Source organism: Liolophura sinensis, chromosome 9, assembly GCF_032854445.1.
Source record: "Liolophura sinensis isolate JHLJ2023 chromosome 9, CUHK_Ljap_v2, whole genome shotgun sequence".
In the NCBI taxonomy this organism is placed as follows: domain Eukaryota; kingdom Metazoa; phylum Mollusca; class Polyplacophora; order Chitonida; family Chitonidae; genus Liolophura; species Liolophura sinensis.
This window is the reverse complement of record NC_088303.1, coordinates 10,642,716-10,667,891: the sequence shown is the minus strand read 5'-3', so window position 1 is coordinate 10,667,891 and position 25,176 is coordinate 10,642,716. Positions and strand designations below refer to the sequence as shown.

Genomic DNA, 25,176 nt, shown 5'->3' with positions numbered 1-25,176 from the left:
GGTTACAAACAGAACAAAATCTCATTTTAGATGTAATGCTTCGTGTAAGTGTGCTTTTAAAATGAGACAAGCGTTATGTTAGTTCTTAACACATCTCCAGGAATCCAAGCTACTACCAAACATAAACGTATGTCTGTCGGAACTATAGCTGACTCCTCTCTTGCGTGCCTGTCAGACTCAATCCCTTCAGCCTGTTCTCTGACACCTGCGAAGTTCTCACGTTGTATATTTCCTGCTACGTTTCGCAGTGGATGATACACGTCCCCACGGGACATACGTCTCAAAGGGTGTGAAGAAAACCTGAAACTCATTCTTGACAATAAACGAAGGGGACAGCGACGCGTCGATAGTTATCTTCTCAAGAGAAACACAGGAGACAAATTTGTCTAATGAATCAAAGATTTCTTTGTTTGTTTTCACGAGAGATGACCACGTGACGTCTGGGCTAATGTAAATGTCTAAAAAAAGATGTCATGTACTCTAAAACGAATTTAAAAAAGGCTCAAATCTGTGCGTAACACTTCTGCTTAATTACAGAATGCTGATGTGTAGTCCTAAGAATATAATCAATGGGTAATTTGTTGGTATTATTTGCGTAAACTATGGCCTGTGTGCATGCCGCTGTAGGATAAGACATGTTGTACTCACATTCAATGATTTACAAATAATGAAACTGATTCTTTAAGAACGCATAATTTCAATCGTAAAGTTTTAGTAATGAAATGGATTTTACCAGCCATGTTTGACCAATTGCCAAATATCACACAGTGGTCTCTGATCTGGTTTTACATGTAAAACTATAGGGCTATATTCTATTATACTGAGCTATTAACAAAAATTATACGTCCAATATCATCTTTTGCCTTTGTCTTTTTTCTACTTTTTTTACTCTATCTGAGAAAATAGCACAAAAACTGTCCTTTAAATTCAGTTTTACGACTGTCTTCCCAGAAATATTTTGGAACACGGAATTTTCGTGAAGTGATGTAAATGTTGGCTGAAAGGAGAAGATTTCAAAAACCATCTGCTCTCGAATATTTTACTGGTAAATAGCAATCAATATGAAATGTGACATGATCTTATGGCTTTTTAAGGCCAGTTTCATTACCTTCTATGCATATTTATTTTAGGCTACACTTTTTCGCCCAAGTAAAATTGTCTTTCATTTCATGTTTGATTTATCCGTTGTTTTCTGTCAAATTGTTGCAGAGAAGAAAACGAAAGTGCCGGAAGTCTGTAGGAAACTGGAGGTATAGGTCCTGAAAGTCGACGTATAGCTACAGGTTGGTGTGAAACACGAGGCCTCGTATTGGATGTACTGGGTAGTCTGGGAGTTTTAGTCTCCGCATTTCAATCCTCGTATTTCTCCACCGCTGGGCAGTTTAACAAGCACTATAAAGCTACTAGACGGTGGAAAGTCAATATAAACTTTCCACCGTATAAAGCTTTTATGGAACGCCAGTAGGTATTTACTGGTAGTGAACAGCCGCTAGAAGTGAAGACTTTGAGAACACTTGAATCACATTCATTAAAAAACATAGACATTTATCCAAGAAAACACACCAAACATGCCTGCCTTGGTTTAACATATGACTGCTATGTCTTTTTATGACACAAATGTTTATAAATATGTGTGTTCATGTTTCCAGTTGTATTTTCTGACTTGTAGGACCACTGTTAGGTTTTATTACTGTAGGAATAGATAGGCCCAATACATACGAACAACTGTCGTTGAATACATAATTAGGTTAATGTCTAACATGGGCTATACAGTGAGAGCTTAGTCATGCCGTTGGCTGTTATACACCCTGTGCTAATCACATTTGTCCTCGCCCCATGGTGTTAAGGTGGCCATGATAAGATTAGCATAAATGGCTACAGGCAAAGGGCAAGAGATGCACATATTTAACAAAAATTTCGTTTCCTCTTAGTAGTGTAAATGAATTATTAATGGTAGAAGGTAACTTGGGAAAACCATGGAAACTACGAGAAATGAGGTGGGTAAAAAGAATGCTCAATCGAAACTTTATACCCTCCCAAACAACTGAGCATACCCTTCAGTTCTAACAAATTTCGGACTACTTTGAACCGGCAGAGTTGTCCAAATTGTCCAGTGTTAGACTATCTTATCAAAAGTTTCATTTTTAATTTATCAAATTAAACTTATTATGGCGTTTACACCAATAAAGCAAAAAAAAAAAAATGGCTTAGTGACTGAGTGAATTATTTATTGTGGGAACGGTTAACTAATAGTTTGGTTCTTAAAAAATCCGGTTTATCTTGAAACATATTTTAAAGCAATAATCCACTTTCCACTGACAGACACAATGTACTGAGGGACAGAAACACTGTTCAGGATCGTGAACTTAACCAAGGCGTAAACTACATGCAGTGTGATGACTGGTACTTCATGTGACACAAAAGCTTTGAATCTATGCATCGAAACAGACATCGGTATACCAGCCGTCAACCAAGATGGACGTTCCAGGTCAATATAATCGCAAGGAAAGTTTCCCAAAATTAATAGAGTTACTATTCAACTCAAGCTTTTGTTCTATCTGTACATAAGTAATAAATTTCCTGCATTGATCAAACCATTTTGCGCCAAAAAACAAAATTACGACGATACAAAACCAATGCTCAATAGAAAGCAAACAAAATAGCTTGATATGGACAGCATTCTTAGAATTGTAAATAACTCATTGCCACGAGTGTTAAAGGAAGTCTTCTACTCCGTTCAAACGAAAACAGTCCTGTGCAACAGTCAAATAAATCTTAAATAATTAGCATTAAAAAATTTAATAATCTATCTCCTGAAGCAGGAATTTTCACAAGGCTTTCTAGTGACAGTCACATGTTTATCTACATGTACATGGTGTATGTTGGTCCACTACCTACCCAGCAACTAACATCAACTGAGGGGACGCCACTGTATCCCCCATCTGTGTCTCTTAGAACAGATAAACTATACCTTGTTATGGTTCCAGATTTGTAGATTAACGATATCGAATGCTGCTTTCGTCTACGGCTTGATATTTATAAGGAGCTGGTGTTTTAATTTATTTATTTATTTGAGTGTTGCAGTGAAGAAATACTCCAAATTTTTCACCATATACGACGGTGGCCATCTTTATGAGTGGAGAAACTCTGACAGCCCGAGGCAAACCACCTTCCCTTTACAAGTTAGTGACAAACGTTCCCATATGTAACCTGCAAGATGTGCACACCATACTGGTGAAAGGCAATTGGTGTTCCACAAATGGCCTCTTGAGTAGTGAAAGCCGGGAGTGGTGGTGGTGTTGGTGATGCTATAAATGCATGTCATTGAAATGCCACGTTTTAAAGAGCCGCATCACACGCTAAATGACCAATTCCGTGCATAGATTTAGCCAGAACTTGAAATCAGACCGTCTCATTTCCAATTTTCTCCTATTTTCTCTCATCTCTGCCACGATAATGTTGTCGGAATAGGGCATATCAAAAACTGTGAGACTCCATCCAGGCTAAACCTATGGTCCCGTGTCTACAGTGTGAACCATTGACCACTTTTAATTTACCTTTGCTCTCTGTGTTGTTCTCTGGGCTTCTGCACGTTTATAATTTCCACTGGTTTGGAACTAGACGTAGCGAATCGATTCTAAACGGTCGTTTCTGCCTTGAAGGATATGTGGCGACTGTGCATGAAATATGATGCCTCCGTGCGGTCTCCATAAGCCCTCGCCAGATTTGTATTATAACACTCATGGTCTAATATGTCTAATACACAACACAACAGAGAGAGTTTGTTGTGAAATAAAGACCAATCTGCATTACCTCGTGTATTTTCACCTATAAAACCATCAGAAGGCTCCACTGCCTTCTGATGTGCGATATAGTGTTTTTTTATGAACCTTACGATGCCATCCACGCAGTGCATCCGGCCTTTTCTAAAGTTTACTGAGAGGGGATTGAAAAAGTATTTTCTGTGCACTCAAAATGACGGAAGTACGCCTGAACCGGAAATGCACGGAGGGAGATTTAAACACTTGACCGGGTAACACATTATATGGGTGTTGCAAATTAACCGAAAGACCCACATTAATGGTGATGTGTTATCGAATGATGGGAAGTTGGAAGGATAAGGCAGGGAGAGGGTGGATACAAATTACAGGCCAACTCCAGAGACCATATAGAAAAGATGTGAACACAGCATAAGCAACAATACCAGTACATCTCCGCCTGAAAGCCATTGATGAGAGACAGTCAGATGGCGTGATCTAAACCAAAGTTGCAAGGTCATTCTTACAAATAGCGTCTAGTAACATGTAGCATATAGGGAATGACCATTTGGCACTTTAATATGACAGCCATAAAAAGTTTGTACAACTACTTTGTACAGAAAAAACAAATTTGCACAAAATAAAATACTTTGTTGTCAGGGACACATGCTTGTAATTACACAGGTATGTTTTCCGGAGACTAAGACTTCATACAGATGGGTTTATTCAAAATTATAACTATTCAATTACACTCTCTGTTAAATGACGATGTGGCATATTTTGGCCCTGTGCAGATGACACATTTTACCTTTTGCCTGCAGGATATTATTGGCTTGAAATCGCGTTAAATAATTAATAGGGAAAACCGGTCATTAATTTGATAAAAAGTTAAATCGGATAGCCCCTTGAACTGATTAATCAGTTTTAGGCAGCATTAACATATCGCTTTCCCCTGATAATGATAAGGAATAATATTTAGTACCAATCATGGATTTTCACTATGAATTCTAATGGAATAAAACCCGTGAATCAGAGTTATGATCTACCCTTCAGAAATTTTAGCGGCAAATCCTATCCGCGTCGTAACTGCCACCTCATGAATTACTTCATATCTCAGTGAGTTTTAGGGTAAGCTTATATTCGGTCACATCCTCAGACTATCACAGCAGTATGTCCTCCGAGGCGATCAGGTGTCAAGAGGTTCACATGTAGCCAAATTCCTTTAAGTTAATCTGCAACGGAGAACCTTCAGCGTTTTTCACGTCCTTGGTTGCCACAATCAAGTTTGCGAACATAATCTTACCTCCAGACTTAAACATCCGCTTGGGGTTTCTACCTAGCTGAATGCCTTCCTTTAGATTTAACCCTCCGGCTATAGCCACTAGATTCGACGTCAAAGCCTAACTAGTGTTTGATCACGGATTTGGCGAGCTCGAATTTCATTTTCACGCCGAAGAACGAGTATATCCCAAGTAGATAAACCCAGACCCGATATTAAGTAAGCTTTTGTAGGGACTTTGTAAAGGAAGATTCCCAGATTGACTAGCTTTCGGACTTACAAGTCGCTCTACTCGAAAAGGTGGCACGTTCTGGAAACAGTACGGCCAACCACTCGCTTCATTGCCTTCTGCTCTAAGCTGATTTCCTGAATAGTTTAATCAAATAATGATCCACGACGCTCCTGCAAAAATGGACGCCTAACCAGTGGCAAGTCCGGAAGTGTATGATTGCTGTAAATTGATTGGGCTGATGTATCCGCCGTGGAGTCCGCCGCTTGTTTCGGATCCTGTGATCAACGGGTAGAATTCCACACGGCAGAGTAAACACTCAGCCATTATGTCAACCTGACAGGCTTCTGATGACGAACACGGGCTTCTTACGTATACGCAGACTAAGCAAGCGCCGTTAACGAGTTTATCTGTGAAGTCTCTTTGCCGGGGGTGTATTGGCCCAGCCCAGTCACTTGCTGACCACATGACGATCGGTACTGCACTGTGATTACACGGTTGATAAACCAAAGATTTGGGTTTAGTCTCGTCAAAAGGCAGACACTGACGAAGTAGCCTACGCTGTAGTTTCTCTACAGATACTTGTCAATATCGGGATATTCAAATAGCAACTAGGTCGTGTGTTTGTCCTATGATAATATAAATGTGTACAGCATTATTCTGTTTATTAGACATGACCTGTCCCCTTCTGCTAAGCGTTCCGCCTGGAAGTTTGAGGAGTGTAAATATTTATAATCTTAAGCGGAAGAGGACACTGGATTGAATCCGAATGTCTGGCTTGCAAGGCCAAAGCTCTAACCGCTTGCAGCGCCGACCGGTTATTATCATGGAATCCAGATGCTTTTACTGAGCTAACAATACCGCTACGACAACCTACAAACAACCCATAGGCTTGATACCTAATTTCGTGTTTAAAACGCTACCGCCGATTCTTTTGAACACCAATGCTGAGCCATGTTTACACCCATAACGGTTCCATCTCATGAAGGAAACGTTATCAAGGTGCACGGGATTTAAAGTCAAATGTTGTAAGATGAGCAGTGTGTTAGTCACATATGTGTTTACAGAATGTTGTGTTGTCTGCAGACATTGGTGTTTTATCGCAGAACATGATATTAAAAGTAAGTGCGAAAACAGCTTTATTTTAACACAGTCATCAAAACACGTAATATTTTCTTAAAATGAACAACTTCATCCGAATTCCAGTTACCTTTGTGGGGCGTCCAGATAAGAACAAAAAGATAATCTAGGGTAAGTGTCTGTGCTTTTATAGATCTTAGAATATCGAGACACTGTGAGTGAGGCAAACGCTTACAACCTTATCATACCGGTATATGTCACTTGTTTTTTTTTGTTACAAGAGCACCTCGTAATAACTTTCTTCCCATCCTCAACACCACCGTCCAATACAAAATGTATGTACCCTTTTTGTTCTTTCCTGTAATACATTGCATTTTTGGGCGTGTTTTCAGTCATAATAGAATTAGGTGGTACAAAGCCATGTGTGGAAACAGCAGAAAACTACTGTAGGTGTTTTTATTGCGATTTGGACCTCTTTATGTAGCACATTAAAGTGGAAAACCTCCTTAGCACCCCCTATATCTGTGAGGTCGTGGTCCTGAAAGGTCGTGGTTTTCTTATACCCTGCATAATCCTTTAGAAGACCAACGTAATGGTGACCAAATATGTGAGTTAACCTAAAATAAGTAGACCGAAGTCCATCATCGTATTATTGACGAAAAAAAAGGGAAATAAATTTGAAAAAGAAACCCACGTTCGAACCAAAATAACCAGATGAAGTACAAATGTGGAGCTTTACTTTCTCGTGTTTTATACATCACGCGTAATCTCATGTCTCGCCCTGCGAGTTTCAAACTGGTCACCTCTTTTCAGTTAGTTCATATACTCCTCCTACATGTATTACATTTGGCTTTGAATCACATACATCTGATTCGATTTCTGGGTGTAACAGATAAATCTAAATCGTAAGCTGACAATAGTTATTGACGGACCAAAGGTTCTGCGCTACGCACGTAGAAGTGAAATTAATGTCCTCAGATCTGGACCCAGTTGTTCGAAATTGGATGACCTAATTCTGGTATTAAGTCAAATTTTAAGTTAAAAATTTTAGACAAACTCAGCAGCCAATGCAGTTGTCCAAAGTCAATGTAAAACAGCAACAGATTTATTGCATATTTAATACACTGTTGCACAGTTTTTTTTAGGTTAAGAACACAATTGAAGGCTTGGTTTCAAGTCTGGTATGAAGACTTAAGTCCGTTTTGAGTAAATTTCAGGCTTTCGCACAGAAGAATGTTGTTCAAGTGTGTAACCTGACATTTGATTTATAGATGAAAGCGCAGACATGCAAATGTAACACTAGGACGTAGAACTCAGGTGTTTTAGCTGTAAAATCTAGATCCACACCTTATTTATGCCGTTTTATAACACACAAAATGCATCAATTTAAAGTGAAAGACAGCACCTGGGTTAAACATTTTTCAGTCGAAAGCAGGACACTAAAGCTTGCCAAAAAGTATAAGACCTTATCATTTTAATGGGATTTCACCCAATAACATGTAGAACAAATGACATCACTGCACAAATGACTGGCGTGAGTCGAGGCAGCCATCTTGAGAATTTTAACCAATCGAACACGTTGCTATCAGAATGCGCGGCCTATGCTGTGACGAAGCACAGAGCTACAGCATAAGACGTCATTTTGAGATCGTTTACAACGATTTAGGTACTTGTAGCCAAAGCGCCATTTTACAAAGTACTGTGGGGCAAGTCTAAAAGGTCTAAAATCAGTTGATTTACAAGCCGTAATAATATGTACGACGGTATCACAAATTATGTCAGACAGTAGCATACCGTCTCGGCCCAAACTACATTCATCTCCCCAAATACTTTTTTGTCGACAGATGAAAATTCATTAAGAATGCCGAAGATTTATGAGAATGCGAAGACGGCATATCACCCGATAATTTTTTTCTCTCTGAATTTATTACACCTGAAGAATTTAAATTTTGCTCCTTCGTCTTTCTCGCATGCAGGGAATGTTTTGTTTCTGTTTTATTTTATAAAATACAGTAAAACTGTTGACACACCGTGTTCAAGCCAAGGTGTTTTCTCTGAATGCCCGAGATAATTAGGTCAGCACTGTTTCAATCTTAGAGGCCACCGTTAAAGAACTGAAGCATACAATCCAGCGACAGTCGAATGCCTAGATCAGACTCAGTGGTGCTTAGATTTATTTCCATTTGTTTCAGAATTAAGCATGAATCTAGTTGTACAACGTTCTTGTTGTGATTTTGTAAGCATTTATTAGAGGTCAAAATCATCAGCACAACCCTCCGGAGGCTACGACCTACACCAGGAATACTCTCGCCAATAGCCGTCAATAAACGTAGCTGGATAGGCCGAGGCAATAGTTCCCGTATAAGGTAACCTGGTTCTAACACACACCTGACTAAACCCATACGTACTAATGGGAAATTACAGTCTTTTCTGACTAGGTACTCAAGGGAATAAAGGCCATTCAGACATCAAACACAGATAGATTGTTCGTGGATTATTTCTAGACGTGGATATATCAGTGTCCTGCCGACAGAATACCTCTGTTACTAATTGAGGAGATGGTGCGAGACAGACCTGGTGATCACACCTCAGCACGCAGTTAATGACTGTCGCTTTGTCATGGTTAGTCTGGCTGTCTATCGCGTCGTGTACACACTTCGAATCCACAGTCAATCCCCATTTTCAAGACAATATTGAGATGACAGCATTGTCTTACTCGGTAGGAACCATCCTAGTCCCTAAAAGACTTAGCCCATAAACGCTCTCTGAGGAGATGTTAAATTTTCTGGCAAGGAGGTTACGGGCGTTTACTAGCGTGTTCATAGATTCCATCAAGTGGAAAAAGCCATGACCAAAATTTTCATGTCGGAATTCAATTGGTAGATATCGCAATCTCTCAAAATATTACTGGCTTCTGTGAAACAATTTATAAAAATTCACTTCATTCCAGTGTTTCAAAGAGTAATGCCGTTTCGTCTGTCTGTGACTGAACATAGTTTTTTTTATGGATGGGTACGCGGATACGAGGAGACAATCATATTACAGACACTGATAAATAACTTTCATCTAATGTTGATGTTCTTTATAATCTATACTAAACTTTTAGATTTAGAGGTTTAGAGATTAAGGTCAACTTTGTGACTGCGAGCGCACATGCCTTGACAACGGTGGTTAGATGGACACGTCATCGTCAGTATCCAACATATAGACTTGAATCAGTATATGGCACTATACGCCTATCATGGCTCTCTGTCAATTAGCGTGAAAGGGATCGCGAGCACTACACCAAATTTAATTTACAGGAGACGTCTAGTAGCAGGTAAATGTACCGGATTTTCTGTACTGTGAATAGTATGATACGTGTAGCAGTATGCTGTATCGAGACTCTATTGACTTTCTTATTTAATAACATGGGACGCTATTGGAATACGCACTACAGGAGGTTAATGTAATTCTTGTTAAACCGAACAGATTTTCCCCTGTACCGGATGGTAAAACTACTCGAATTGTGACTGCGGTAAAAATGAGCCATATACATTATCATGTAACATGGCGTGCCAGTGGAAATCTCATTGTTGTCACAGCGGTCTTATCCACATGTACATGACAAGGTCCTTGTCGAGTGAGTACATTCTGTTCTTATTCCAACCCGCCAAAACTCCCTTTGTCGAGTGTAGTTACCCCTCATGATTATATATCTCCAAGGGCAACCCTTCATACTTATGCGCTGGAAGCAATTTACCAACATACGCCCGGACAAATAGTTGTAATGTACAATGTGGAAAAAATAGATGTACTTTCCGATTTGGAGAAGCATGTTAGTTTGGGTGGAAACATTGCACATGCGATAAAAAATGTTAAATCTTGGTGGATAGTCCACAAAGTTCAGTCTAAGTGCGTACGTTAGCATAATATGAGACACTCGCACACTTCTTGCATTCTTTTTAAATATGCGTAACACAAATTCTTGAGATTGCCATTTAGATTTATTTTATTGCTGTTTTACTGCGGCATAGTTTGAAAAAGGGTGAACAAAATTGCAGAGCGTTCTAGATCCGCTGATTGGGTCAAGTTCTAGAGAAATCTACTGTAGTAATACTGAAAGGCACGGATTAACATCCCTTTAATGTAGTACAGTTAACTGCAGTTCATTAGTTGGAGAACAGGGTGTATCTTACTGGGGACATGAGGGGTATCCAAGGGTACAGAATTACGCTATAAAATAAATGTGTAAAGTATTTGCGGATTGTTGTCTGGTGTCGGTTGTCTTTATATTCGGTACCGTGTCATTTTGTGGATATATCCGAAGATTATCAAGACTGAAATCTGTGGATCCAACACATTCAGGTTTTACCGGATGCGATTTGTCAGTTGTATATGTTCCTGATACGGTATAAATAACTGTCTTATTCACGCTGCAAGCTTATTACAGCATCCACTGTGGGGCACCATTCTGTGCACGAATTCTAACAACTAGTTTTTAATGCGCTTTAGTATAAGTGGAGGTCACAGCAGATGCCTTTAACTGAACAAGAGCCGTTAGAAACAAAATTCCCTGACACGACCACAAATTATTGTCATCAGCGTTGCAAATCAAATTTTCTTCAGATTCTCTTACACCTTTTACAAAGGAACTAGGCCCGGCATTAATAATACATTCAGCTTCCATCAAGTATTTTTGTCCCCACGGACTAGGCTTATTAGTCAATGCCCAGTCAATGCCAGCCCCGTGCAGTCGGAATACATTTGTCATCGTTGAATCACTTACTCTAATGATAATGTGCACTCTAGGCAGCTGATTGATCGAGTCTGTTACACCTCGGTGACGTGAAGCTTTCATTTCTTCAAGGCTTACTTCAGACCAGTTCACGGTATTGTCCTTCATACATATGACCTTTGGAGACAGGTCGTTTTGTGCCATAGAATTGTATCATAATACTCCCCCCTAACCTTCCCCAGCAGTTTGGCATTTGGATCGAATCAAAATTTATTTATTTATTTATTTGATTGGTGTTTTACGCCGTACTCAAGAATATTTCACTTATACTACGGCGGCCAGCATTATGGTGGGAGGAAACCCACGGCCATCCGCAGGTTGCTACAAGACCTTCCCACGTACGGCCGGAGAGGAAGCCAGCATGAGCTGGACTTGAACTCACAGCGACCGCATTGGTGAGAGACTCCTGGGTCATTACGCTGTGCTAACGCGCTAACCGCCTGAGCCACGGAGGCCCCTCGAATCAAAATTTAAAAAAATATATACCAGAAAGTCTTCCACAGAAGCATCGCATGTGTACAACTGGGAAGTATTGGAAGCTAACGTTTCATTCTGTAGGTCAATACCCCTAAGCCGGATGCTCATCAGAAGACTTCAGAAAGTAGGCCAGCTTACAAGCTAGAGTTGACTTGTCTTAAAGGTTGTGATAACTAGACCAGGTTTTTTTTTATAACTTACATTATAAGGTAGTAGAATAAAAAAATGTAAATATTCATTTATGTGTAACAGCTGATGATTCTCTGATTTTAAGTGGTAATGGTGTTGTGGAATGATGGCCGGTTATGGAGTGAAATGTCACCGGAAGATAACGATCAAGCCCGGGAAAAAGAAATGTACCAGTTCACGGATGAAGCGAACATCACCATTACAAAATAACGCAGGAAAAAATCGATTGTATCAACTCTATGTCCATCAAACGCGCATAAAGGAAATGTTTTGAAATCAAGATAACGGGGTTAAAAACAATTTTAATTTTTCTTTTCCGAATCGCTACATGGCGTGATCCCTTTTAGGACTCCGAAACTCTGCTTGAATGACAGACGGCGCGCAAACCGGATAACATGCTGGAAAAGATACTAAAAGTGTAATTAATAAATGTAAAATGAGCCATTCACACGCGGCTCTGATATATAAAACGATGATTCTGAGGCACAGAGTGAGCATGAGTTAAGAAAAGCACTCACAGGAGTCACCTTTGTTGATTTCAAAGCAAAGATTAAAAATTTGAAATGTATTTTTCTGTCTTGCTTCATTTTTTTTGCTGTCTGGGGGGTTTAATGCCGCTTGCGGCGCTGCCAGGAATAGGATTTAATCTTGTTTGTTCCGTTGATATCGAGAGAGTTTTATGTTGGTTGCTTCCTTGTTAGCAAAATGTTTCAATTTGCCCTTGCTTCGTTGACATCAAGAGGGCAAAATGTAGCTTGTTCCGTTGATAGCGACATGATATAATGTTGCCAGTGCCGTTGACAGCAAGAGGGATGATGTCGCTTGTTTACTTGATAGCAAGAAGGATGATGTCGCTTGTTTACTTGATAGCAAGAGGGATGATGTCGCTTGTTTACTTGATAGCAAGAGGGATGATGTCACTTGTTTACTTGATAGCAAGAGGGATGATGTCACTTGTTTACTTGATAGCAAGAGGGATGATGTCGCTTGTTTACTTGATAGCAAGAGGGATGATGTCGCTTGTTTACTTGATAGCAAGAGGGATGATGTCACTTGTTTACTTGATAGCAAGAGGGATGATGTCGCTTGTTTACTTGATAGCAAGAGGGATGATGTCACTTGTTTACTTGATAACAAGAGGGATGATGTCACTTGTTTACTTGATAGCAAGAGGGATGATGTCGCTTGTTTACTTGATAGTAAGAGGGATGATGTCGCTTGTTTACTTGATAGCAAGAGGGATGATGTCGCTTGTTTACTTGATAGCAAGAGGGTTGGTGTCACTTGTTTACTTGATAGCAAGAAGGATGATATCGTTTGTTTACTTGATAGCAAGAGGGAATGATATCGCTTGGCTGGTTGACAACAAGAAAGTACAATGTTGCTTGTGCCGTTGATAACAAGAGGGTACAATGCCGCTTGTTTACTTGATACCACGAGAGTATAATGTCGCTTGTTTACTTGATAGCAAGAAGGATGATGTCGTTTGTTTACTTGATAGCAAGAGGGAATGATGTCGCTTGGCTGGTTGACAACAAGAAAGTACAATGTTGCTTGTGCCGTTGATAACAAGAGGGTACAATGCCGCTTATTTACTTGATACCACGAGAGTATAATGTCGCTTGTTTACTTGATAACAATAAGGTATAATGTCGCTGGTTTACTTGATAGCAAGAGGGTATAATGTCACTTGTTTAACTGATAGCACGAGTACAAAATGTCGCTTGATTGGTTCATAGCAAGAGGGTATGATGTCGCTTGTTTGTTTGATAGCAAAAGGTTATAATGTCGTTTGTTTGATTGATGGCAAAAGGGAATGATGTCGCTTGTTGCGTTTTCAGCAAAGAGGGCATAATGCTGTTTCCTACGTTGTTAGCTGGAGGGTTTAATGTCACTCGTGGTTGTTTTTACATCATTTTCTCTGGTCTATTTTAAAATTTGTTTTTACAACTAATATCATTTTTGGAAAAGGCTTCAAATTTGACTGTTACACGCGTGATATACAATAGATAGAGGTCATAGATATCAAATCACGAAGAATATCCCTTGTCCTATGTAACAAATAATATTTCTTATACGTGGTCGAGAACAAACTCTCAAGAGCTTTACAACGAACATGATAATCCATGTTTAGAAATGTATTTACTGCTCTGAACTCGGTGAATAAATCAATTAGTAAACGAATGGCTCTGTATCTATTTAAAGCAACATTGCTATTATAAATGAAACAGACTTTCTCCCTCGGCTATGAAAAGTCAGCCCTTATAAGTCCGAGGGAATTGCATTGGGATACTGTGACGAGTGAAGCCAGGGTGGAGAAATTTGTCTTGAAGCAAGACACCTAGGACCGGGGAGTGATGGCTTAACTGGATATGCATATTAAAGACAGGATGCATAATCCGAATGCTGACAGTACAAGGACTTTACTCATGCAGACGTACCCCTGAGTTGATTAATCATGGGGTTGTGTCACAGGACTCGGCAATATCGCCAGGGCGAAACGAACGAGGCTGATACAGAAGCCGTTAGGTAGGCAATGATACAGAGCGAGAGGTGGTGTTGATGAAGTAGATAGCCAGCGTGATTCCGGTGGTGGCTGCCCGTGTGTACAGCTTCAGACTGCGGCTAACCCATCACTTCTTCCGGTATTATCATTACCTAACTCCACCCCAGCTAATGCTTACAGCGGATAGGCATACCTCACCGTCAATAGAAGAAGCGTGGTGGGCAGAGACGTACGGACGACATATATATCAGAGCGATTACCGAGAAGCCGTGCTGGTTTCCATTTAAACAATTCAGCGACCACGTTGATACATATCGCTCTCTGTTGCGCACATTAGCAGTCACGCACTGGAATATCCGCTCTCCACGCTTAGCTCATATTGACGGTCAGTCATCACATAAAACTGCTAACCTCTTATACATTATACAAAAAAAAAACATCGCCACAATATAGCTGCAATATTGCTGAAATGTTTAAAAAACAGCCGTGTATATATCAACTGATTCCAGACTGCGAGAAAAATATGCTGTAAAATGTAAGACGGCAAACCTTATGTTGTGATTTTGCAAAAAAGTGCGTTTTTTGAAGAATGCTGTATAATAACACAATATAATAACACACCCACTGTGAAAAAATTCCACGAATCCCGCAGGAAAAGGAATCGTTTACACTTACGGGGATCACGTATGTGATCACACTTGTTATGTTAACGGCGAGTATATAGACGCTCGAAATATGTCTTTTACATTTGAGATATAGTTCCAGACTGGTAGATTTTTCATTTTGAAAGTGTTTTTAACCAACAGTATTATTGTTACTGGGGAATGCGCGTAATGTATATAACACATATTCTAATACTGAAATTCGCTAAAGACGGTTGCAATGTATATTTGGCTATCAGGTGCCCGCCATTGAGGTGAGGTCGTTGGTTCAAAACACAAAGTGCTCTCAACCAACTTTCAGAACTAGAATCTGCGCAATATGCACATCCGGATAGTGGAATTTCCAAGAACGACGATACTATCACCTAGGTAAAGATGGTGTGGTAGAGTGAAGCAAAATGAATTTTGTTTGGGTGAAAAAAGAAAACGCTGACTCAGTGGTAGCATGGAGTGTGGTATGTTATGTTCACCCTCTTCCTGCAACAGCATTTCTGGTCATCAAATTCTCTGCATGTGCCTTATCCAGTGATCATGTCTTAGCCTTGTTGTGACCATGCCCTTTATGTAGTTTCTGGTAGTGAGTTGTTAATGAATGTAGAAACAATAAGGATTCGTTCATATTATGAGTACTCATTATGTCATGGGTTTTTCCCGTTTTGTGGGACTATACAGGACATACTTAGCAGATTTTCAAATATTCTGAACTAAATTATATGCATCGATAGACTATAGACATCGGACAGCCAAATAAGGCTATGTTCAAAGTTGGGTTAAGTTTAACAAAGAATGATCCTTTTACAGATGTCCAAGTATCTCGCGTTTTCTTTTCTTACGATGCTGCCATATATCACTTTGCACCAAGGCACTTTCTGTAACTACATAATAAATACATGACATAGCTTGTCTTATCTTCTGGAAAGGGTTATTAAGTACCCTTAACCAAGACAATGGCCTAGTTTCCAGTAAGCTACGTATTTTGGGAGAGTGATACAAGAGGTAATGATGAGATAATGACATTACCTTAATGCCATAACTCGATTCTTCGTAGATAACGGAAACATAAGACCAGCCGTACATCTTGACCAGCTCCACCATAGCCTGGGCTTGGTTCACGTCAGATGGAATGGTTCGCAGGAAAAACGGGTATCTATCTCTACTGCTTAGCTCCGCACTTGTGGAGAAAAAACTAACCTGAAACGAAGAAAAAAGGTGGATCAGAAATCAGGTGAATAGTAGGCTAAAATGTGTAATTTAGAAATCAGGTAAATGGTAGACTGAAAGCGTAATTTCTTGGTATAATTTTCTTGGAGATGAAGCATCGTTTCCCAATGACGCAAGCGCGGATCTAGAATTCGAAACCATTCTAGTAGCCGTGATATCACTGACACAATGAGATACAATTTCCCTTTACACTAACGCAGGCAAAATGGTATGCCGTTTCCTGTGAGAATGACTCCAGCCATTTCTCAAAATGGGATACTATTTCCCGTCAGCTTTATTCAGCTGACAATGGGATGCTTCTTCCCGCCAGATGGATACCGAGAATTGCCTCAAATGGATACCACTTCCCCACGCAATGGCTCAGGTGGTCCAACACAATGGATATACTACTTTCCGGTGAAACTACTAGTCTATGTGCTACAATGAGATGTCATTTCCCGTCACTTTGACCTAATATGGGGAGATGCTTTACACTACACGATAGGCCCACTTTCATGATAAGTCTCGAGAAATGCAAGGTAAGCTTGAAGGTTGGGTACAAAAATGTGTTCCTGTTCTAACAATCGGAGTACCGACGCGTTTCCAATATTCGTGTGACCATTTAACGCCACGACATTGATGTATTGGGTTGCACAGTGGCTTGAATGACAGCTATGGAAGGACATCCAGGAAGAATAATGGAAGATTTATGCAAATGCTAAACGCGTTTTAAAATCTGCTTAATTAACACAGTGAATGAAAATGGCCAGTTGTATCTAATCGAAAGTAGATTCAAAAGAGACATTTAACCAGAATGACACAGAGGATGTGACGGGTATCAAGAACATGTTTCAAGAGAATTTTTTGATAACAACGACTAAAGTTGATTAAATGCTACCATTTTAAGCTGTCCATCAATGATGAGTTTTTGTTTAAAAATCGTGTGTATTAGGAAATGCCATTGATTTAGATCTCATCGCTTACACCAGCTGGTGTTAAAATATTAAAATTTAATATGTTGAAAAGGTACGCGTGAACTTTCCCGACATTTAATTTGAAGCAACGTCCTGCTTCAGAATAAAATCTGATGTTGAATACTATACTGTGTATAATGAAAATATGAGAATAGTACACAGTATTTGTTCAGTCCAGGAGACCTGAGCATGCTTGCGGCTTCCCAATAACGTCAATGGCAGTGACTCGCATTGTACCACTTGCGTTTATCAAGGTGTGATTGGAGAACACAACGGCTATTTCACGGCTCGGAAATACAGGACATTATCAGCAAAGTGGCAAGGCATATTGAATTTCCATGCTTCCCTTCAGATGTTAGAATTCTGTGACTAATGTGTAATAACAAGTCTGGCAATCAGCTGCTGGCATCGCCACGACATTGTTCAAAAGCACATTGCGCCTACATTGAAACAAAAAGGGTAGATCTATTACAGTTTTTGTAGTTTATCAAGAGTTCGATCATTCACAAGCACTTATCTCTAGTATCTAACACGTGGTCATTCTAATGTCCTGTATTAATACGGCGACAATAGATCAATAAATCCCTGCCTGTTTTGAAGTATAACTTTCACACATTGTCGGCTTCTGTAACTCTACCTGGCCTACACTTTATGACAAGTATCAGGTGTTGCAAAAGGGTGTGGCCTGACATTTTGACCATACCAGCCTGGCGGTCAATACTGTCACACATGTAACGCGGTATAGAGAGTATATCACCAGCATGCAGTGGACGAATCTTGAAAGAGCTGTCGGCTGTGGACAAGAAGCGCTGAGCTGTTTGTCATAAACTATTGAGTGTTTGATGATTTACAGATCACCCACCAGGTAGATGTCAGGTCAGAAATCCATACAGCAACCATCAAAGGCGAACAGGGCGTATATTTCAAAGCGACTCAGTGTAAGGAACGGCCACAATTCAGGTTACACATTGTTTACAAGGAGTCGAGAATTGTCAGTTGTCAATTTTTCTTCTGTACATATCAGAATATTATTATATCTGCAGAAGAGTATCACAAGAGAAATGTTGAGACAGAAAGAACTGAAATTCAAAATAGAAAGAGACACACAATTCTAAGTCTTGGGATGTTATAGAAATAACGTTGGCGGATCGGAACTCCCTAACGCTAAGCAGGAAAACAGCCGATTATCATTTGGATAATTGAAAAATGTGGCAATATGGATGGATAAAACATAAAGTGAAACATGGCCATTAATACAAATGACTCTAGAATGTACACCGGTATTGGGTTAATATAAAAAGGACTTTATTAATTCTCGTTGGAAAATGATTTTTTTCTTTAAAAATAGAAAGGAAAACTCATTCAGTCGTCTTTTTGGGCCCACATGTATGAAGCCCACTTAACATTACGGACATGTAACAGTCATGGCCGCGTAATGCCTACCTTGTTGTTTGCCATGGTAGTTACGTGTTCGTAACGTTAAGAAGGCTTCGTACAAACAGGCCCTGTTTTTAATGTCGTTATCAACGTTATTTCGTCGTGTCGAAAACACCAGACATAACATCGCGCCTGAAACACCAGGTATAACAACCTGCCAAAATACCAGGCACAACATCGTGCTAGGGCCAGGCATAATCCCGAAAACATGTCAAAAACACCAGACATGACACCGAACTGCAAACACCAGGGAAAACACCGTACCAAAAACACCAGGTATAACCCCATGCCAAAAATACCATATATAACACCGTTCAAAAACACCCAACACCACTCATAGCTCCGTGCCGAAAACACCAGGCACACTGGACATAAAATGGTGGCAAAATGCCGCGCCGGACACACCTGGCATAACACCCAACCAAAAGCCCCAGGTATAATACCCTGCCAAAAATACCGTAAATAACACAATGCCAAAAACACCAGATATAATACCATGCCAAAAACACCAGGCATAGCACGGTAACAAAAACACCAGACATAACACCTTGCCAAAATCCCCTGATATAACACCAAGCCGAAAACACTGGACATAACTCGATGCCAAAACACCAGACATAACACGGTGCCAAAAACACCAGGCATAACACGGTACCATACCCACCGGACATAACACCATGCCAAAAACACCAGACATAACACCTTAGCAAAACACAAGGCGTAACACCCGGCCAAAACACCAGGCATGACACACTGTTGAAAACATCAGGTAGAAAACAGTACCAAAAACACCATGTCGCCCCCTCCCACTTTTCCCCATCCCACTAACGGTATAAAAAAAGACTACTAGCCATAACTTGCTTTTGACGATGGCAAACGCTGACGCATTAGGCTTGCTAATTCTAAGCATAGCACGTGACATTAGTGTCTGGAAAGATCCTCTGGCACCACATTCGTTAAATGGTATTTTATTTTTGACTACATCCTTGTTCCGATACCAGTAGATCTATGCTTGGAACCTTTCGTAGCACCCCTTTTTTTCACTTATGTTGAATCAAACCAGAAACTGAACCGCCGATCTCTTGTCAGGGGATCTAACCCCTTATTCTTCACATAACTTGTAGATTGCCTCTGGAACAGATGTACATAAATGACAGGTACAAAAACTCTTACCCGTAACTAAGCAATTAGATTTCCATTAATGTGAAATAGCTTTTTTAAACTAAAAAATGCTTTACTGAGAAACGTCAGTTGGGAGCTAAAGCAGTGTTATTATCTGTAATAACCATAACCAAGTGCATTGTTTCTAGGGAAAAAACTATCTGACATAATCGCCTCAGGGTAAGACCTCTTCAGTGACGTCACTCAGATATTCCAGACAAGACTTTTGCTGTACTGTGTGTATGCCCAGGCTCTATCCTCGTCAACACGTCTTACTTAGTCGATACAGCCCAATGAATTCTTCTGATTTAGCGGATACAAACAGGCTATTTATTAATTCCCAGCGGAATCATGGCGAAGCTGAATTAATCCCCGGAGAGTCGTGGTTATTTCTTCCATATCCTGTTGGCGTCTCGTTACCAATGTTCATGAGGTAATAAATCAATGCCTTGTTCCGCTCATTGGAACACAGAGCAATTAGTGCTAGGTCCAGCTGTACCCGGCCAGGGCATCGCCTACAACCAGGGCTTTGTCCATTTACTTCTTAACAATAACTGCTCTTTTCTCAAGATTATGTCTGAAAGAGGACAAGTCCATAGATGTTTAACAGGGTCCATACAATAATTGCAATGTTCTTACAACGGAATAATCAGATTCTTTCAAACCTGACTAGATGAATTTGTCGTAATCGTTTCAGTTTTGACCACATGATCTGTGTGTAGTACTTCAAAAGAATGATGCTCGTTACCGTATGGTATTTTTAATGACACTAAGATTTATTGTGTACCAGAAACAGGAAATGCGACTGACATTACATTAAGACTGTTTCAGAAGGATACAAGCGCAAAAATGATGCTTATATTGCAAAGATTCACACTCTGACCAAAATTATGTAACGTCTTGACAATGAAAGTGTACCGTTGTTCCAAACACAAAACTACATGATATGTTCACTCCAAGAGCAAATGCAACAAACTAGGCAACATATACTGAACGGGCTTTTCGTTATAATATCTTCTGATAATATAATGTGAGCACAATTTGTGGTGGCATTGTGCTGTGACAAAGTCTTGTGACGGAAGGCTGTGCAAAGGCGAGGAGAAAAAATGTTCTACGCAGAAATAGCTGCGTCTTTACAGAAAAATGCGCATTGTTCGGTTATAGTAGGATTACCTCAAACTTTTCTTTACTTTATCAATCATTGTCGTACTTCTACTTATGCCAGTTAAAATGCTTTATAAGAAACTGCGTCAAAGCAAAGAGAACCAAAACAATTTCAGTCACAGAGAAAATTGTGAAAGCGTATGGGCATCAAGAAACAACATCACAGGGGAGAACGTCAGAGAGAACACTCAAAGAGGAACAACTGCAAAAAGAACCATATATACATTCGCAAGGGACACACAATCGCATAATGTCACGAACTACACTAACTTGTAGTTGTCATTAGTATGATAAAAAGTCAACCATCTACCAACCGTTCTAGCCTGAACGTTCATGCTTTTGTTAACTTTTTATAATATCTTCTGTGAGCCAACAAAAATAGAAATATTTTTCCGACCTATTGTTACTGTGATCCTATATCAATATTGCATAAAAGAAAAAAAGCATTGAACGATGATCGCTGCTAACTAATGCATGTGTCCACATGTGTTCATCACGAAGAAATGTCATTAAAGACCGCGCGTGATAAAAATTATCGCCGGTGGATTTCACAGCAATAAGAAAGCACAGTATACGAATAGGCAGTTCCACGTTTCTGACTGCGGGTCCAATCCTCTGTAATAAGTTGATTACCACGTATACTACATACCCCTCCTGCAAATCTTTGCCCAGAAATTGTTTATTGTCTGGCTCAATTGAAAAAGGTTATGATTACAAGGCACTGTAAAAATGTGAACCCTTGACCAGCCTTGTGGTGAATAGAGGACATGAATTTCTGGGCGACTTGAAATTGTTGTTTGTGAGGAAGGTATTCATTTTTCTCCGTCTCGGATTAGACTGGAATCGATTGGGAACTCTGCGGGTGTATAGCTTTAGAAACTTCCAACCTCCCCGATAGAAATTAATTTCACGGACAAAGCCGTTGGAGATTGGCGTGCTAAGTAAAAGCAGTGACGCCATAAGCGTGTGAAATCATATCAGGTCGTTACTCGTATGACCATCCACGGACCTAAATAATCCGGATAACAGCCGAGTAAAACTGACAAGGTGGCTCTACAGGCAATCACCTTTCTGTCGGCCGGCAAGCTTAAGGCTCTCACTTTACAGCCTCGCTGTACCGTTACTTTGGATAATTGGTGATACTATTCCCAACACTTACTGCCGTCCAAACCCACACCACCTGTAATAACCTTCACACAAAGATGGCTTGTTTACACGTTAGTCAAGTTAGCTGCTTTTACAACTTGCTTTTTAGCCAGATCGAGGGAAGCGAAAACGTGCAGAGTGAGTGCCAACACTTTACACAGTTAAAACAAGATGTTTTATTTACGACCACAGACCAACGGTTATTTTCATCTCTGAAATAAAAGAACTGTGTGCTCAGTAACTTAATCCTGTTAATCAAATGTTTCGTTTACTGCTGTTTTATTTGGAAAGGTAGGCAAATAGTTGGCACAAAGTGTGAACCTCACGATATTGGCAGAAACTCGAGCAATGAATTAGTAGATTAAATGAAGTTCTGGTCGTACAGTTCTCCAGAAACATCGACGAACGCCATTTGTGAGAAAATGCTGATCGCCATGTCTTGCAGCCAATCATGACATGCAGGTTACCATGACATGTAGCAAATGATGACATGCAGTCCAACACCACATGCAGTACACCACAACAAAGAAGTCCACCATTACATACAGGCCACCATAACTTGAAGTCCACGATGGTATGAAGCCCACCATTACATACAGCCCACCATGGCTTGAAGTTCATGATGGCATGAAGCCCACCATTACATACAGCCCACCATGACTTGAAGTTCACGATGGCATGAAGCCCACCATTACATACAGCCCACCATGACTTGAAGTTCACGATGGCATGAAGCCCACCATTACATACAGCCCACCATGACATTAAGTAAAGCTTTCATAGTTTGCTCACTTTTCAGAGATATCCTCACCAAAGCTATATACTTCATTTTTCTTCTCTACACACGAGGACAGTTTCAAACCTCAATATTTCAGAGATAAACTGGTCGCAAATCCTTCAACACAAACGCCCGTGTGCCAACCCCTTGGCTATATTATGCCAATGATTCCTAGTGAATAGAATTCGCTAAATTATTAAATTCATTTCTTGTAAATATAAGATGGTGAGAGACGTCATTGCTAACAACCTTCATGTTGTTCTGAGAACGCATATCTATGAGCAGTCCTCTATCTAACTCCACAAGACATAATTCACATTTCATGACATGACAGAAGACATCGACATAATATAGTCTGCTGTCTTTTTTTTCACACATGACGAATGAAACAATTTGTTATAGCTTAAGGAACTTTGTTATGCATTATAAATGGTTAGTAAGAAGTAGTTTGCCATTTGTAGGAAAAGGTTTCCCACTGGCGAATTGATTAGCTGTCGCTGGTTAAAAGCAGCCATTTATTTCCTATCCGTTTAAATATACAACCGGCAAGAAACTGAATTAGCTTACATGAAACATATGCTGGCGTTTCGAATAATATCATCCATTTCGATTTTCTGACATACCCCGCTACAAATTCACTCTTTCCAGATGTTGTAATCTGATAAATAACACAGAAAACTCATTATTGTGCATTCGCCGTGATACAGGACAGAGTTGACGAATGTTTGGCCGTCGTTCTCTTACGTGCTATCTGAATGGTTCGTGACACACAACACACCGTTATGTCACTCATGTGACAGCAGACAGGCTTTGATGTGGAAAAATACTTATTGCATACACTGATTGCTTTTACTGATTTTATCAGCGTAGCACTAGATTCTGTCAAGTCGGTTTCATGAGTGTACAGTTATCTACAAAGGGCAAAGGCCTATACAAATATTCCCTAGCATAACAGGTAAAGCTAACTGGTAAAGCATATGAACTCGATCTCTGATCATACCACAGCGCTGACATTTCATCACCTTAAATAATGCTTGGATTGTCCCAGTTTTAATCCAAGCTTCTCTTTTTTGCCTGCCCAGCATATCAACCGACAAAGGCAGTGGTATAGAAAACCTGCACATGTATATACCATTTACATTTATATTCAGTTTACACATGAAACTAACTGACATGGTATACGAAAAATCTTCTAGAGTATGGCGTAAAATAACGAAAGAATAAACAAGTAAAGTTAAAAAAATAAATAAATAAACAGATATATCTGGAATTCAACATGTCTGGCAAATACTGTAGATGGGATTGTGCCCCTGGTACACTGTCACCTAGTTTGTCATGTGGAATACACTAGCTGCCATCGTGATCTCACCTGGGGTATTTTAAAGAGTTTCAGCAGGTTTGCCACCTGTATAGATGTGACGCTAGAGGGCGCCCCGAGCACTCCGGAGATGAACAGCTCAGACTCCGTGTCCTCGTCACACTTGTGTTCTGTGCCCCCCACTAAACTGATCGACCCTACAAACAGAGGAAATGTCAAGCATGTAGTTGGTTATATAGATACATTGACACGTCAACTGGGTGATGGAAAACCATTACACTGCTAGTAATACGACAAATGTCCCCAGACACATGTAGGCTATAGACCTCAGGGTAAGGATATTATAAACCAAGCCTCTGTGGCCAAGTTGTTTAGTGGACCAGTGCGGCGCAATGATCCAAGAGCCTCTCGCCAATGCTGTCGCTGTAAGTTCAAGTCCAGCTCATACTGGGTTCCTTTCCGGCCGAACTTGGGAGCAACCTGCAGATGGTCGTGGGTTCCCCCTAGACTCCGCCCGGTTTCCTGAACCATAATAGCTGACCGCCGTCGTAAAAGTGAAATACTCTTGCATACGTCGTAAAACCCCAAATCAAATAAATGAATAAATAAATAAAGACCAAGCAAACAAAATTGTTTGCGATAGGCTACTCCAGGTGCGCGGAAAAGACTCACATGGTACCGGTACATATTCAGTTGACAAGGTATACAAAATCCGTACGAACGTCATCATCAGCCTCACTTAGTTTTTGGATATTTGTCTCATTTTTACAGTATTCTTTTACATGAAGTTGCTTTGTTCGTGAATGTCACACAGATCTCACACTTCTCGTAAACTGTTTGTATTCATTCCGTTGACACGGAACTAATGAAACTAAGCGTCGAAACAGAAGTTCGTATACCAGCCGTCAACGAATAAGGACGTCCCAGCTCAATACTCGCAAGGCCAATTCCCAAAAACGATGTATGACACAGGCCACCAAAGAACTAGGAGAGTATATAGAGTACAAAAATAAGAACGACTCATGCAAAGAGAAGCAGTCA

The 25,176-nt window shown here is 40.1% G+C and overlaps 1 protein-coding gene across 1 annotated transcript in view; it reads right to left on the bottom strand.

Moving 5' to 3' along the window:
* LOC135475575 (metabotropic glutamate receptor 3-like) overlaps window positions 1-25,176 on the bottom strand; it is a 79,067-nt gene that overhangs the window by 13,190 nt on the left and 40,701 nt on the right. Inside the window, exons 2-3 of the mRNA XM_064755500.1 lie at window positions 24,187-24,332; window positions 15,978-16,148 (exon numbers count right to left, since the gene is read on the bottom strand). Coding sequence (XP_064611570.1) covers window positions 15,978-16,148; window positions 24,187-24,332 — 317 coding nt within the window. The remainder of the gene's footprint in view (window positions 1-15,977; window positions 16,149-24,186; window positions 24,333-25,176) is intronic.